Below are 14,209 nucleotides of genomic sequence, written 5' to 3' on the forward strand. Positions count from 1 at the left end.
TGATGTCATCTAGCAGTAGACAGGTCAGAGCAGAATTTCAGGTGAAATTTTGCTAGTTCATATTTGGAAAACTGTTTCTACATTAAGAAAACTTTTTGTGCAGAAACAACCACTCTCATTTCCCTGGTTATTTGCAATAGTTTCTCTGCTGAGTTCTCAGGTCTTGACTCTGGTCTAAATTTTCACTGCCTCCAGATGAACTTTTTCCCTGGGGGTCCATTAGGCTTCTTCCATGTAAGTGGGGTCAGAATTAGGCCTCTGTTAAGCTAGTTATCTCCAGAGCTAGCAACTGACTATTCAAGAAAATTCAGCAGGAGGATGATAGAAGCTGATGGATGGGAAAAGACAGAAAAAACCAAAGTGAAACCCATCAGTGGAAATCTGCCAGGTAACCAGGAAGTCATTTTGGATGCTACTTTGTAGTCTATAAGTTTCCATGTGTTACTAAAAAATATCAGTTAATCTGGAGAAAATTCAGAAAGCAATTAGAAGAAACAAGTCTCTAGGGGTATTTATGAATAAAAATTAAAATAACCAAACTTATGAACCTGGCTGAAGGAAGGCTGTGGTACTTGTGTGCACACATTTGAGTATCTTACATAGCAAGAAGCTCTCTGTACCTCTCTCCTGCCAATGATTTGGCACAGTTCCCTTAGAGGACCAAGGAGATTTCTGACTCCAGACATCCTAAAAGAACACGTTGTCCTGAGGGAACTGGAAAAAGGCTGCAGCTTAGTTCACGTGCCCCACCAAACAGTCTGAATATCTGAGAGGACCCTCAAGGTGTTTGCAGGGACATGGCAGAGCAAGTGGCTGTCTTCTGCATGGCCCAGCCTCTGCTCGTGCTGCAGGCACTGCAGGGTGCTGGCTCACAAAGTGCTGTCTCTTCCGCTCCACCTGAGCCTCTTTACACATGGGGATGTCTTAACACCAATCTACAGAGTGCCTTTGGGCAATTTGTTTCTGGAGGGCTTTGCAATGCCATTCAAGCAGAAATTAGGCTAGTTATCCTGGTGCAGTTTTGCTAATTGATTGGACGATCAGGAGACACTCCTTGAGCAAGATGCTGTATTGTGTAGGCATGCCAATTTGTATGAAGTTACTTTCTGGATTTCTGTCCAGGTTGATGCCAGGTTATAGACATACCTCAATTATCTTTGGGAGATGCTGCTAAGCCTTTCTCTTGAAAAAGAGCTGTTCTCCAAGAAAAGATTATTCATTAAAATATTTCTTTTATTTTCAACAATGATACCCATTATTTTCACTTCTTCCTCAAAGAATACCATTATAAAAAAATAACCACTAGAAGTTAACTAATGAAAAAATAAAATTGAAACCAAACCTCTACTCTGAAATCATCTCTTGCAAGCTGTCCTACTGCCACCCAGGCCTATGTTGTTGCTAATAACTTTTACAGGGAAAAGCACTCAATACTGTAGTAACGAGTGGCACTCAAGTTGGGTGGGGGATGGTATGAAGATTTTAAGTGGAGTAATGGAAGCCCAGGCACTTGATGAATTTAAAATTAGACATGACAGAGCTTTGAAGAATATGCTATCTGGCTGGCTGGGATCTTAGGACCACAGACCATATTACAAGATATTAGACTGTACTAGGAGATGTATTTTGTTGGGTTTAATTCTCCATTTCTGAGGAATTCCACTTGACCTCCCAGGCCCGTCAGCTTTCAGAGTCCCCTGTGAGAGGACAGTAGCATGCCTTGGGTTGTTCCAGGTCAACAGGCTTCACTGGCTTTGTTCTTGTAGCTGCAAATACCAGTTGCCTGGTCTGTGGATGGCTGGTGTCTCTAGCAGCCAACAGATGGGTCAAAAAGGAGACAGGGTTTTGAACAAGGAGGAAGCCTGCCAGGTTTTTAAACTTTGGTGTCCGGGGGACGTAGTTGAGATTTAGTAGAACAAACAAGGGAATGGTTTGTTTCTGAGGAACCGGCAAATTCCAGCAAAGAAATGGATTTGCTGCAATTTTTCCAATCAAGCATACCAGTCATCCAATATAGGCATATTCTCTTCCCCTCTCTGATTTCTACGATTCAACATACTAAAATACTTTGGATGTGCATCCATGGTTTTGAAAAATAAACAGACAACAAGACTCAAATTTAAGGTTTGGTTACAGTCTCACTAATTTTAATAGGATTGCCTGGGTGCAGCTGAGGTCAGAATTTGGCCTACAATCAGGTGGATTTTCACATTTGCTTAGCTGGGGACTCCTGCTTCTGTGTAAATCAGAAATAAATGCATTGAGTTCAGTGGAGGTGCTGGTGTCAAACCTGTCATCAGAGGCTGAGTCAGTAAAGGCACAATCTGAACCAGAGACACAGAGAAAGATGAAAGTAAACAGATGAACTCACCAAAGAACAACTAAACCAATCAGATTTGCTTAACGGTGGTTCAAAGGACAGCAAACACTGAAAAGTCACCAGCTTTCATTTCAGAGGAAGGAGAAAAATGAGAACAAACTACAAGTGAAAAGCAAAATGAACAGGAAGGTTTCCTAGTAGAGGAAAGACAGAAAAAATGAGAAAAATCAGGATATTTCACCGGACTTTAAAAACGTATCTGTTTCCGCAAGATGCAAGCTCTTCCAAGGGAGACCACTCCCTATCCTAGCAGATGTGAAAAGCAGCTTTAGCCTCCCAGGGCAAGACTTAACTCCATGAAGCTTTTGTTTGGTTTTGTTTTGTTTTGTTAAAAAAAAAAAACCCTCCTCTTGTAGTAGTATTTAGATTGTTTTGCTTTTCTCAGAGCCTGTAATTGTTACTCTTTCAACACAAAAGCTAAACGTTGCTCTTGAGTGTTTCAAACTTAGAAAAGCAGTTTGAATACGAAAAATGCAACCTCTCAGCAGAAAAATAAAGTCTCTGTCCAGATTGCTTCATGAATAGCTTTTGTATTAATAAATTGATTCAACATTTTTTCTAAGTACAGCTAGAGCCCATCCAGGAGGAAAGACATACTAAGGCAATACTTCCTAAAGGTGTTCTGATACGGTGAGATACTTGTCATCTCTCAGAGACAGTTTCAATCCATAAAATTGCTGTTGCAAATCACACCCTCTAACAGAAGCGGCCAGGCTATACCAGCCACTCTATACCACCAGCACACAGACTCTCAGGTGGCACCTATACTAACAAATAAAGCAGGGCCAGGATATGGTGTCAAGCACTGGCATGCAAAGCCTGCTTCATGTCGGCTGCTATATGTGCAGGTGCCACACAGAAGAACTAAGGGATGCATTTGGCAGATGGCACTCGCCACACACACCCAGGCAGAAAGGGTGACTCTTCTTTAACACACAGACTTGTAAAATATAAGTATTCATATTCTTATTTACGAGGCCGAGAATATTTAAAAGTGTTCTAGTTTGTAGGACTTTCAGATCCTCATAGTGTTGGATTAATTGTGCTTCTATTACTACTGATGCTAAAACTTCCATTCCCTTCTGAAAAGAAGTGCCAACTCTGTTTTTGAAAATCCTGCTTTCCAGGCCTTAGGGCCATCAGGTTCAAAAATTTGATAGCCCTCATTGGTACTAATGCCAGGGAGTTTTTAACTACAGCTGCTTTCAACTTTGTATTATGTCTGAAGAAGCTGCTAGGTAGTCGCTGTGAACAGGAGATGTTTTAATAACATGCATTCCTCATCACATGAAAATTTCTTTTCCTTATTTTTTTTGAAAAAGAAGTATATTTTGTCCAAAGCCTTGAGGGATCTCACTTCTTCCAGTCTAAGTCAGCTGTTTTCCCTGTGTTACAAAAGAAAACGGTGCTTAGGAGAGAACTGAGAGTAGAGGGCAAGTGGGTGGGGTCCATGGTGGTCAGGAAGGAGGAGGTGGCAGCACCGTGACGGAGCCCGGCCCGTGAACAGATACTGCTTGTGTGAGTGGCAGAGTCGAGGTGGAGAAGGAGTTATTATTAGTCAGCATGCCGGTGTGATGACAAGGTGCCTGAGTCCCTGACAGGAAAGCGGGCAGAAGTTTGTAGTAAAATTCCAAGAGGGACAATGAGCTGGTCAGCGCAACAAAAAGCGATTATATGGCACTCTTACATGGCCTGAAGCGAGGGCAAGGATGGTTCTAGGAAGGCCAGAAAGAGGAGGACAAAGAAATAGGATGCAGTGTTCACGCAGCGCAGCCACATACTGACCCCTCGTCTTCCATTCACATGCATGCATGCATGCATTATCCCCACACGTATGTACATGCAGCTTATACGTGTCTCCCATCTACTCTGCAAAACAAACCTGGCCTGAAAACGGGATATAAGCCATAAAACAGGATGCTGGTAAATGATGGCTATCAAGGCTGGGGTACTGTCTGGCGACCGACCGCTCTTTTCAGTTGTGTCATTGAGCAGCCTGAAAGCATTAAGGGGTACAGCTGCGGAAAAATAAAACAGTAGAGAAGGAATGGGCTGCAAATGGATAGTGAGGATGGAAAGGATAGGAAAAAATTTGTTAAATAGAAGGACAGAGAGTGCTTAGAAAAATGGGCAGAAAATAAGAGACTCAGAGTGGAAAAGCCCAAGATAATAGGTCTAGGGAAAATCAATTCAAAGCACCTATATTAAATGTCAGGGAGGAAGTTGGAAAGGCATAATATTGAAAATTAGCTAGCCATGATTTAAACAATAGATTAGTGCTGGATTTATTACACAGAGATTCTTTTATAGCAGAAAAGAGAAAGAGAAGAGAGAACTAGAGAGTGCAAAAAGTCAGTGTAATTACAGAAGGCATATATAAATGTAAGGTGGTATCAGACAAAGAGATGAAAGAGGTCTTCCTGGTTTTGGAATTTCACCTTTACTTCTGGACGTTCTAGTGCCACGAAGATGTGGATGAAATTGAGGGAAGTCAGAAAACAGAAAAAAAACATGATAAAAAAAAGAAAAAAAGGCTTAAAGAAAAATTCATATGCACTCTCTAAGAAAAAGAATGGGATTAAACAAAGAAGAACAATTCGTGTCAAGTATTTGAGGAGTATATTTAGTAAACAGCAAAAAGGAAGGAAAGTTGCTCAAGATTACAGGGGATCAAAGTGAGAGAACATGCAAGTATCAATAAACAAAAAAGCAAACCGATCCTATGGAGCTACCTGCATCATCCATTTAGCAAGTCAGTCATGTAAAATAAGACTGTGCAAATTGTTTGTGAAATGATTGGAAGAAATAGTTTTGTACTTATCACAGGAGCTGAAAACAATCAACTGAATAAATATTTTCTAACTTTTGAATGTACAAATCCAGGAAAGACCCCCAGCACATGAAATGGCATGTCCCTCTTAATGCCCATGTTTTTGTTACCTAATCCAGAGCAGGGTAAAATTTAGTTTTTGCTAAGATGTTGTCACTGGACTTTATTTTTGCCACTACCTTGCAGTTTGGTTTTGTGCATACCGCTTACGTGCTAGGAGTGGGTAGGAAAGTGTGGGGAATGGTAGAGAGAGGACACACACAGACATGTTTCCACATTCTTCCAAAACATTTCTTAGATATTTCCACTGTGGCCTTTGCATCTAAGAAGCATTTTTGACTCAGCAGATTATACATTATCTATTTTATTCCCCTAAGGCATTGGTTTTATTGTTATCATTAGTATTTCTGAAACTAAGCTCATCACAGATCTCAGCATCTAGTGGTACTACACGTTTACCTCAAATACAGCATACTGGGCAAACTGGTTAAATGTCTCCATCAGATTTATGAGGTCTGTATTTGATAGCTAAAAGCCATAACATCTGATCTTGGTTTGGAGCAGAAACCGAATACTGTCCAAATCCCATCTCTTGAGAGGACAAAAGCTGCTTTCGTCTTGCAAGCGTGCTTGTTCACCTCCTGGCTGAGGCAGAAGCCACAGGAGAGGATGCTATCTTAGAACTTGTCTAACCACAGAGTTATTCAGAAGCAGCTGTTGCGCTTAAATTTCACACTCACAACCTGAATTCACTTCTGAGTGTAGACAAGCCTTTAAATATTCACGTTGAGTATAACGTACTTCTTCCTTCTGTAACTCTCCAGTTAACTGCCAGTTACCTCTGGTTAATGGTTGGACTTGATGATCTTAAAGGTCTTTTCCAACCTAAACAATTCTATGATTCTATGATATCAATTTAGACTGCCAGCAAGTGTAGGTGAATTTTTGTAGGGCATAGCCTAGAAATATATATTTCTGAGTTAAATAGATTAGCACTTTCTCACATGCTAATTCAGCTAATGTAAGGTAAAACATGTAAAATCTATCGCAGGGACAAACCCAAAATAAAGGAATTTATTGCTGGAAGATGTGAAAGAGCAACTGAGAAGAAACACGTTTATTGCTGTGGTTCCATTACGGGCAACAAGTGCAGCTGAAGCACAGAAAACGTTGGAGGAGTGCTGCAAATCTTACCCTGTAGGTTGCAATCTTCCAAGAACGCTTTTCATCACCTCTGGTACAGGTTTGCAATAGATAACACAAATGGAGCTTGTTCTATGGAATCTGTGTATTTACATGGCTAGGCAGGCGGTGACTCCCTCTAAAGTACAGGCAGAGTGGCAATGAGTCATGCATGCCCGTTTCCCGGCACTGCCTGGCGGAAATGTGGAATTACCTGCTATCCTTTCCATGTGCATTGAAATGCAACCAACAGGTTACTTCTCTGAGCTCCAGATGACTACCAATCAACATGTACAGACACACAACCTTCCCCAACACACCAGTGTCCTCGTTCACACATACCTTTATCGCACATTTCCGCAGAGGGAAATTTCAAACACAAACTCATAATCTGAATTGGGAAAGCCCCTTTTGCCTGTGTGTGAAGAGGTGGAGAGGAGAGAAAGGTAGAGAAAGATGAGAGAGGGAGGAGTATATGGTCTTGTTCTGATCTTTTCAAATGCTTACTGCCCTGAAGGAAAGGACCGCCTTGCTTAGCCTCGTCACGCAGCAAGATGCTTGTACCACACGAAGGAGAGTCTTAGCTGAACTGGATGCTTGGTGTGTTTTTCTTTTTATTCCTTGGGAAATATAATCTCCCTTGTGGCTTTCTGTGGAGGAGTCGCCTTCCCCTACGGCCTTAAGACTCATGATACGATCAGGAACATAGCTCTGTATATTCCCTCTAGCACTCATTTCACAACCTTGAAACTACTCCATATCCACCCTTACCACTTCTCTCTTCACACGCACATCCCATCTGTCCCCTCAGAGAGCTACTTATCCCCACATCCCCCACTGACAGATGTATGAACAGGGATGGCTGTCTCCCACACAGAAACAGCTGCCATCCACCTCTGTCATCCCTACCCACACACCGCTTCTTTCCACTGTTCGCTCCTAGTCGCCACGAAGAGACACACACATGGCCCCACACCAGCAAACATCTGCAGGGACGCGCAGATGTTCCAGCCCTTGCAAACACATTTCTCTGGCTGTGTCGTGACTCCCAGGGAGGTGGTAGAGTCACCCTCCCTGGAGGTATTCAAGGAGTGTGTGGATGTGGCATTGTGGGATGTAGCTTGATGGACATGGTGCTGTGTGGTGTTGGGTGGGTTGTGGATTGTTGTTGTTGTGTGGCGTGGGTTTTGTGGTTTTTTTTGTGTTTTATTTTGGGTGTTGGTGTTTTTTTTTTTTGTTGTTTTTTTTTTTTTTTTTTTCCCCAGGTTGGACTCGATGATCTTACAGGTCTTTTCCAACCGTACTGATTCTGTGATTCTGTGATTCTGTGGCTACAAAGGAGTCCAGGAGGGCACAAATACCCCATGTTCTTTGCACTCGAACACAGCTCAGTTGCTCATGCAACAATCCAGGACTAATTGTACCCATCAATCCCTTTCTCTTTTCCCAGCCAGCTGGCAGGTTGATGCCATCGTTTGCTTTTTATTTTCTCAGTGGTTAGGCGGGGAGGAAGCGGAGCTGTCGGGGGGCCAGGGCATTACCCTGGGCCGCGCTGGTGGCAGCGGGCTGAGCAGGCTGCGGTCTGTGGTTTCAGCCCAGCTGAATCCCAGTGGCCGGGACCGCTGGCTGCGGTCACGCATCTCCCCCTCATGGACAACAGCTTCACTGTCCCCACCGCCCACAACCTGCCGTCGTGGGAAACTCACCGCCACCAGAGGAGAAAGGGGCTTTCCGCTGGCTACAGCCAGCTCCAAGCACTGCCACGAAAAATTATCCGGCTAGAGAGCTTGAACTGGACTCTGCAGTGGGAAGCCGGTGCTTCAAGTAGGGCAACGCGTTCCCAACACAGCCCATGGCTGCACAAGCACGAGCTGCCTATTAGCTAAGGATTTTGCAGGCTACCTATTTTTTTGGCATGAATTGATCCCTGGAATAAACTGGAAAAGGATCCATGAACTTTCATGTGACTCATGCTACGTAAGGCCTGGGCCCAGAGTCTTCAGCCTTCAAGCCTAACGGTTCGGTGTGATCAGCCTGTCTTCTCCCAGTGCAAGTCTCAGAGGATTACTCACAAACTTCTGATCAGCTGTGGGTGGAAATGAGCACTTTCCTACCCAGTGTAGGACAGTGCTTAAGAAGACACCGAAGACCTAGGCAAGCCAGGCAATTTGAAGATGTTTGTAGAACAGATTTGAAGAACAGATGCTGACAATATATGCGATTGTTTTGAAGGGAAAGACGTTCTTAGTGTCACACCCAAGATGTATCCTATGTTTTCAACCTTCAACCAGCTGCACATTACTCCAGTACTGCTTCAAGCCATGGAGAAAGCTGGTACTTGCTTGTTTCCTTTGACTGACATCTCTACTCCCTATGTGCACTTCAACCCAATGGTTGTTCATCCAACAGCCCTGTTAACTACCTAGTAACCCTGTTAGCTGGTCCTAGAGAAATCTCTCTGCCATTTTGTGCCAGCAGTAGTATACCGAAGTTTTAAGGCATGAAAATAAGGTGCATTGACATGCCTCCAAATGAAGCTGGTGTAAATATTTTAGTTAGACATCCTGGGATTTTCTCAGGATTATACACTCATTCTTTAGAAAAAAACTGCAAAATCTCTAAAGGAGAGTCTGCCTGCTGTGCATGTCATGCAGAAGGCAAGCACATCTAGCGCACGTTCGGTCCTATTGCTACCCACGCACCAAACCATTTTCTCAGTTAGTCATCTTTCCCTACCCTCCTTCTCAATGCAAACATTGCTTCTTAGCACTCGCGGAACTCACCTCTGTTGTGTGTCTTACATAACTTATTTCGACATGGAGAGTCATGCCACAAACGCAGTGGACACGTGATTCTCTAGTCAGCCTCCGATAGTCACCTCACACATCAGCACGCCTTCCGGGGTGCGTGTTTTAACTTCCACATATCCCTTACAGCAGCCCAGTACTCTTACATGCCTCTCACTGATTTCAGCTTCTTCCTGCGGACCAGCTGGGTCATTCTCATCACATGCCTCCCTCTACAACTCTACCAGCCATGTAGGCACAACACTCACTGAACACATCTGTCCCTGACCTGCACGCAAAACCCGCAAATCATATATCCGTGCACCTATCGTCACTGACTATATGCATTTACCTGTGCCTCCTACTTGCTCTGCCCTTGCACTTAAATCCCAACCTGCTCTCATGCTGCTATGCATGCATGTGTGGCCCCTTGTACACTTAGACAGCCTCCCTTAAACCAAGAGGCAGATAACTACAGATGGCTTAAGCCGTCATAAACTTTTTCCCACTCCTCATCATTCTTCCCTCCCCCATAAGCTGTTTTCTTTCTCCCAGGCCCCACACCCGGGTCTGCAATCCTTACCTGTACTTCCCTCATTTACTCTGAGCATGCTGCGTGCACAGATCTCTCTTATCGGACACAACTTTTCACTCCTTTCACCTTCCCTTCCTCAGCCCTTACAAGCAGGCACAAACTGGCAGGTACTTTCCTCGCTTACACACCGTCATGTGTCAACCTACGCTAAGCTTCTCACTCCTCGTAACATGAACTGTCATTCCCATTCACTTCTACTTCATGCCCTACAGCTCCTAACTCCACTCGCCTCCCCACACACTTCACACTTTACTTTTGACCTTAGTACAGCCATGTGGCTTATACAGCCCTCCAGGTAGTTATCCCTCCTATTCCTTCCCCTCCCACCACTTTATATCTTTAGTCATTTCTCCGCTAGCACATTTGTTCCATTCCCTCTTGCTGCTTCACTTAGCCAGTACCTACCACAGAGATATAAGCACATTTGTTACATCTCTCTTAATAGAAGATCTCTCTTTTTTAATCTGAGTATGTGTTCTCCTCCTCCCACCTCCCCATTATTCCTTACTTTCCATTATTTTCCTCAACTGCCTCCCCTGTAACATATTGCCTGTTCTTCCCCTGCGTTATCCCAGCTGCCCAGTAAGGAGGCATCCTCTCTTTCTGCTGCCCAAGCCACTCCTGCACCTTTGCACCACTTTCTCTGTTTGCCTACAAAGTGATACAAAACCAAATATCCTCCCGCCCTGTGCTCTCTTTCCCTATACCTCCTCTAAGCCATCTTTTGCCCAGACATCTTTACAGAAAACCCAGCTCATAATTCCAGCCTCGTGCCTCCTGCATTCCTCCTTTTTCCCTTTTCTCATGCTTCTCAAGACCTGCCACATCTTTATATTCCTGTCACAGTTCACCCTGCCCCCATGGTTTCCATTACCTTGCATTTCCTCACAGCACCTTCACATGGCTTTTTCCCCGGTTCTCTTTCTCCCTTGCAACCAGGCAGCACATGTCTGTAGCACTACTCCAGCAAGCTTCCAACCTCCTCTGACATTTCTCTAAGCAACTACCCCTCACATACCTTTATGGGTCCCTATACCCTTTTCCCACCACCACACCCTGTCTCCATCCAGTTCATTTTTTCCTTTGCATTCCTCTCCTCGGCATGTGTTTCTGTCACCGCGCAAGCCTTCCCTTTCATACTCTAACACCTTCCTCGCAAATACATCCTCGTATCTATTTCTTGACACAATCAAAGGTGGCACCTTTAGACGCCCCCCACAAGCATCATGTAGCGGATTATTTTCCATACCTTTCTCCAAATAGAGAGTAGTTTGCATTTTTCTTCCTCCTCCAAACATCCTTTATGCCCTGTGCTTTCACCTTTCTCCCTCCACTCCCACTCCATACCCCACCTTCCCCTTGCAGCCCCTAGCATCCTTGTATGTCCCTTTCATATCCTCACCCGGCTTCTAGGCTGCACCTTTTCCCATCCCTCTCAAGCGTTACATCCCCTTCCGAGCTCCTAAACTTTTTTCCACCCACAAAGGTCCTCTTTTCCCAGTTGTCCTGCAGCAGTTCCCCTTTCAAGCTGACCACCTTCGCATGGCTCACCTGCCCTTATTACCTCAATACACAACACTTACTTAATACATAGCAGTTTATTTTCGGTATTTAACACCTTCCCTTCAAACTCCTCATATCTACCTCTCTATGTACCATTTAGTTCTTCTTTCCCTGGAAGAAAAAATAAATCCTGAACCTACATGCATGTATTGCATACCTCAACATATAGCACCCTTCTACACAAAGCACTCCCTTCCTGGCTCTGCTGGTACATCCTCTTCTCCCCGTATTTTGGGTCCACCACCTGCAATCATGTCTAGTTTTCCTCCCCCCGGCCATGCTCACATACAGAGCTCCTGGTACTGACACGTGTATCTAAGACCAGTCTTTTCACTACAAGCAGCTGGAACCATGCCGAACTCGCTTCCATTCTCTACTGCTTTTGTCTGCCCTGCCACAAAATGAGTTTTTCTTTTTTTTTCTTATTAGGTTTTCCTTTTTCTTACGTCTTATTTATAGGTGTTTCTTGCACCACTCCTCCACTTACAGGCTTGTACAGATCAGGTATTTCTGTGCCTAAGAATGTCTCTCCTATTTGTCTGGGTATTTTCCTGAAGGCACAATGTAAAGGCAAACTTTACATACCATTTGCACTCCTCATGCAACAAATCACATGAGCCTAAGAGCAAAGAGTGCTTTCTGAAAGGTTGCAGCTCATAAGAATTGACTGGACCATATAGCACACATCCCTGTCTATTTTAAAGGGGAGGGGGGGGAGAAAAGCAACCCCCCTCACACACACACTCATCTCTAAATAACTGGTTTTGCAATATAGGAACCAGAGAATGTGCGCATAGCAGCCCTATTCAATCCAAAATATCCATCTCTCCGGATACTGCATATTTATAGTTCAAGAGATAGGACCAACACAGAGCTTTCCCGTTTATTTTAATGAAGGATTAAGAACTGATCAGAAAACCATCTAAACCATTCAAGGACTTTTTCCCCTCTTGGCTAATAGCAGTTTGGTGTCTCCATAAGGACTCGCCAGTAACTGACGCTTTAAGCTGCATTTCAGCTGTTTAGATGAGAAACAGCTTTCTATTTTGCTCTCTATATGTGTGTCTGTGTTGATTAGTTGTGTGCTGCATTCCTAGAAGGCACTTAGCAAACGCTGGAAATTGCAGCGTAAGAATAGTTTTCCTGCCATCCTAGCACAAAGTGAGTGTATCTTTTTCACCTAGGCACAGATGTGCAGGGAATCCTTTGATCTCCAGTTCCTCCCAGAGAATTTAGTATTTGGGTTTGAGGAGAATGGGGATTGATTCAAAGGTCATGAATAGGGTTTCCAGTGTCTGGCACAGAAGAAAATAGAAAGCTCCAGTGAAGTTAGTTACCTGAGACAGGCGAGGTCTAGAAATTGGGAATTTTGACTTTGCTTGTCATGGGCTCTAACTTTCCCTGAGGGCAAGCACGCTACGTATTCTGAGGCTGGTTCTTGCAATCCACACTCAGGATCTGCAACCCCTTTTGTTATATCTGAAGTTGCTGGTTTCCCTCTTAAAATAAAACCAAGAGTCTCCTTTAGTTTTGCCTCTTAAATCAGATTCCTTCAGCACCTCATATTTCTCCTCTTGCTGTTTTCTTGCCAGGGACCTGAACAACAGCATGCAGAGCAGGAGGAGAGGAACCTCAGGACTAAAGCAAGCTATAGGGCAAGTAGGGGTGGGGGAAGGAGGAGGCACAATGGGAAAGGCAACAACATTTGGGACAGATCTACTGCTTACAAGACCCCCACCTCCTCCCCATTATACTTCTTTAAAGGACCCCTCTCCCCCCCTCCCCTCCCCGCCCTCTTAGGACCCTATTAGAAAACGTCAAATTTCCCTTACCGTGGTAGGAGTAACCATGGCATCCGTGTGAATGTTTCCAGAAAAGTCGACATGAAGAGAAAGGTGGATGTAAATATGTTCATTCAAAGTCCCAAAGTTGGTCTGCTTGGGTTGTGCAGAGTTGCTCTATGGGAGAGGAGCCTTAAACTCTGAGTCCCGTGAACATAATCTGCTCGATTATAACAAACCAGCTCAGCCAGATGGCTCTGTGCTCTGCAGATTAACCCCTTTATTGCCACGCTCCGCTTTCCCTACCTACCATTTATAATAACCTTGCCTGGTTGGGGAATTTCAGAGAATGAGGGATTTTTTTGAAAATGACAAAACTGTCGTAAAAGTCATTTTTTCCCCTGTGCGCTCTAAAAAAACCATCATGTGCCTGTTTTCTTTTTTTAATCCAATTGATGGTTTTATTCCTCTTCCTGGCAAAATCTTTTCATATTATTAAGAACAGTATTAGCACCAGGGAACATTTTAGAGAATTTTTTTGTTAAATCATAACCATCTCTTCCGGAATGCGATTCTCAGAAGACAAGTATTTTATTGCAGGAATGTCTCTGTGTTTGCACTCTAATGGTCCATCCACTCTCCCCCCACCTCTCCTTTCCCCCCATACTCTCTCTGTCTCCCACATGCACGCTCACACACATGCACACGCGCACCCTTTGGTCAAACTGCCAGCATGTGTTGCTATTCTTACCCATATTCAGAAGTCGTTATAGGACATGTAAAACAGGTGAAATAGAGACCCAGAACTAGAATGCCATAAGCTTCTGCTCTCTGCCTCTGGCTCCTCTTTTTTATTTTCTTTTTTTTATTACTCCCAAATCTTAGGCAAATTTATTTCTTTGGTCAGTGTTTCTGTCAATGAAGTCACCCCCCATGACACAAAAATAAGTGTTGGGAGAAATATCCACTGTTAAGAACAGACCTTAGGATGGATCTGTGTCCAGATATTCCTCCTGTTTTGATTTGCAGATTAGTCCATTAAGGAAAGGATGGCGAGTGCCAAAAACATGGAAAGTTCATCAGCAACCAGCA

General features: G+C 43.9%; 1 protein-coding gene across 1 annotated transcript in view; it reads right to left on the reverse strand.

Moving 5' to 3' along the window:
- NTF3 (neurotrophin 3) overlaps positions 1-13,194 on the reverse strand; it is a 52,409-nt gene extending 39,215 nt beyond the window's left edge. The window contains exon 1 of the mRNA XM_009807544.2: positions 13,169-13,194. Coding sequence (XP_009805846.1) covers positions 13,169-13,186 — 18 coding nt within the window. The 5' untranslated portion in view covers positions 13,187-13,194. The remainder of the gene's footprint in view (positions 1-13,168) is intronic.
- Between the last annotated feature and the right edge of the window lie 1,015 nt (positions 13,195-14,209).

This window comes from Gavia stellata, chromosome 4 (genome assembly GCF_030936135.1).
Source record: "Gavia stellata isolate bGavSte3 chromosome 4, bGavSte3.hap2, whole genome shotgun sequence".
Classification (NCBI taxonomy): Eukaryota; Metazoa; Chordata; class Aves; order Gaviiformes; family Gaviidae; genus Gavia; species Gavia stellata.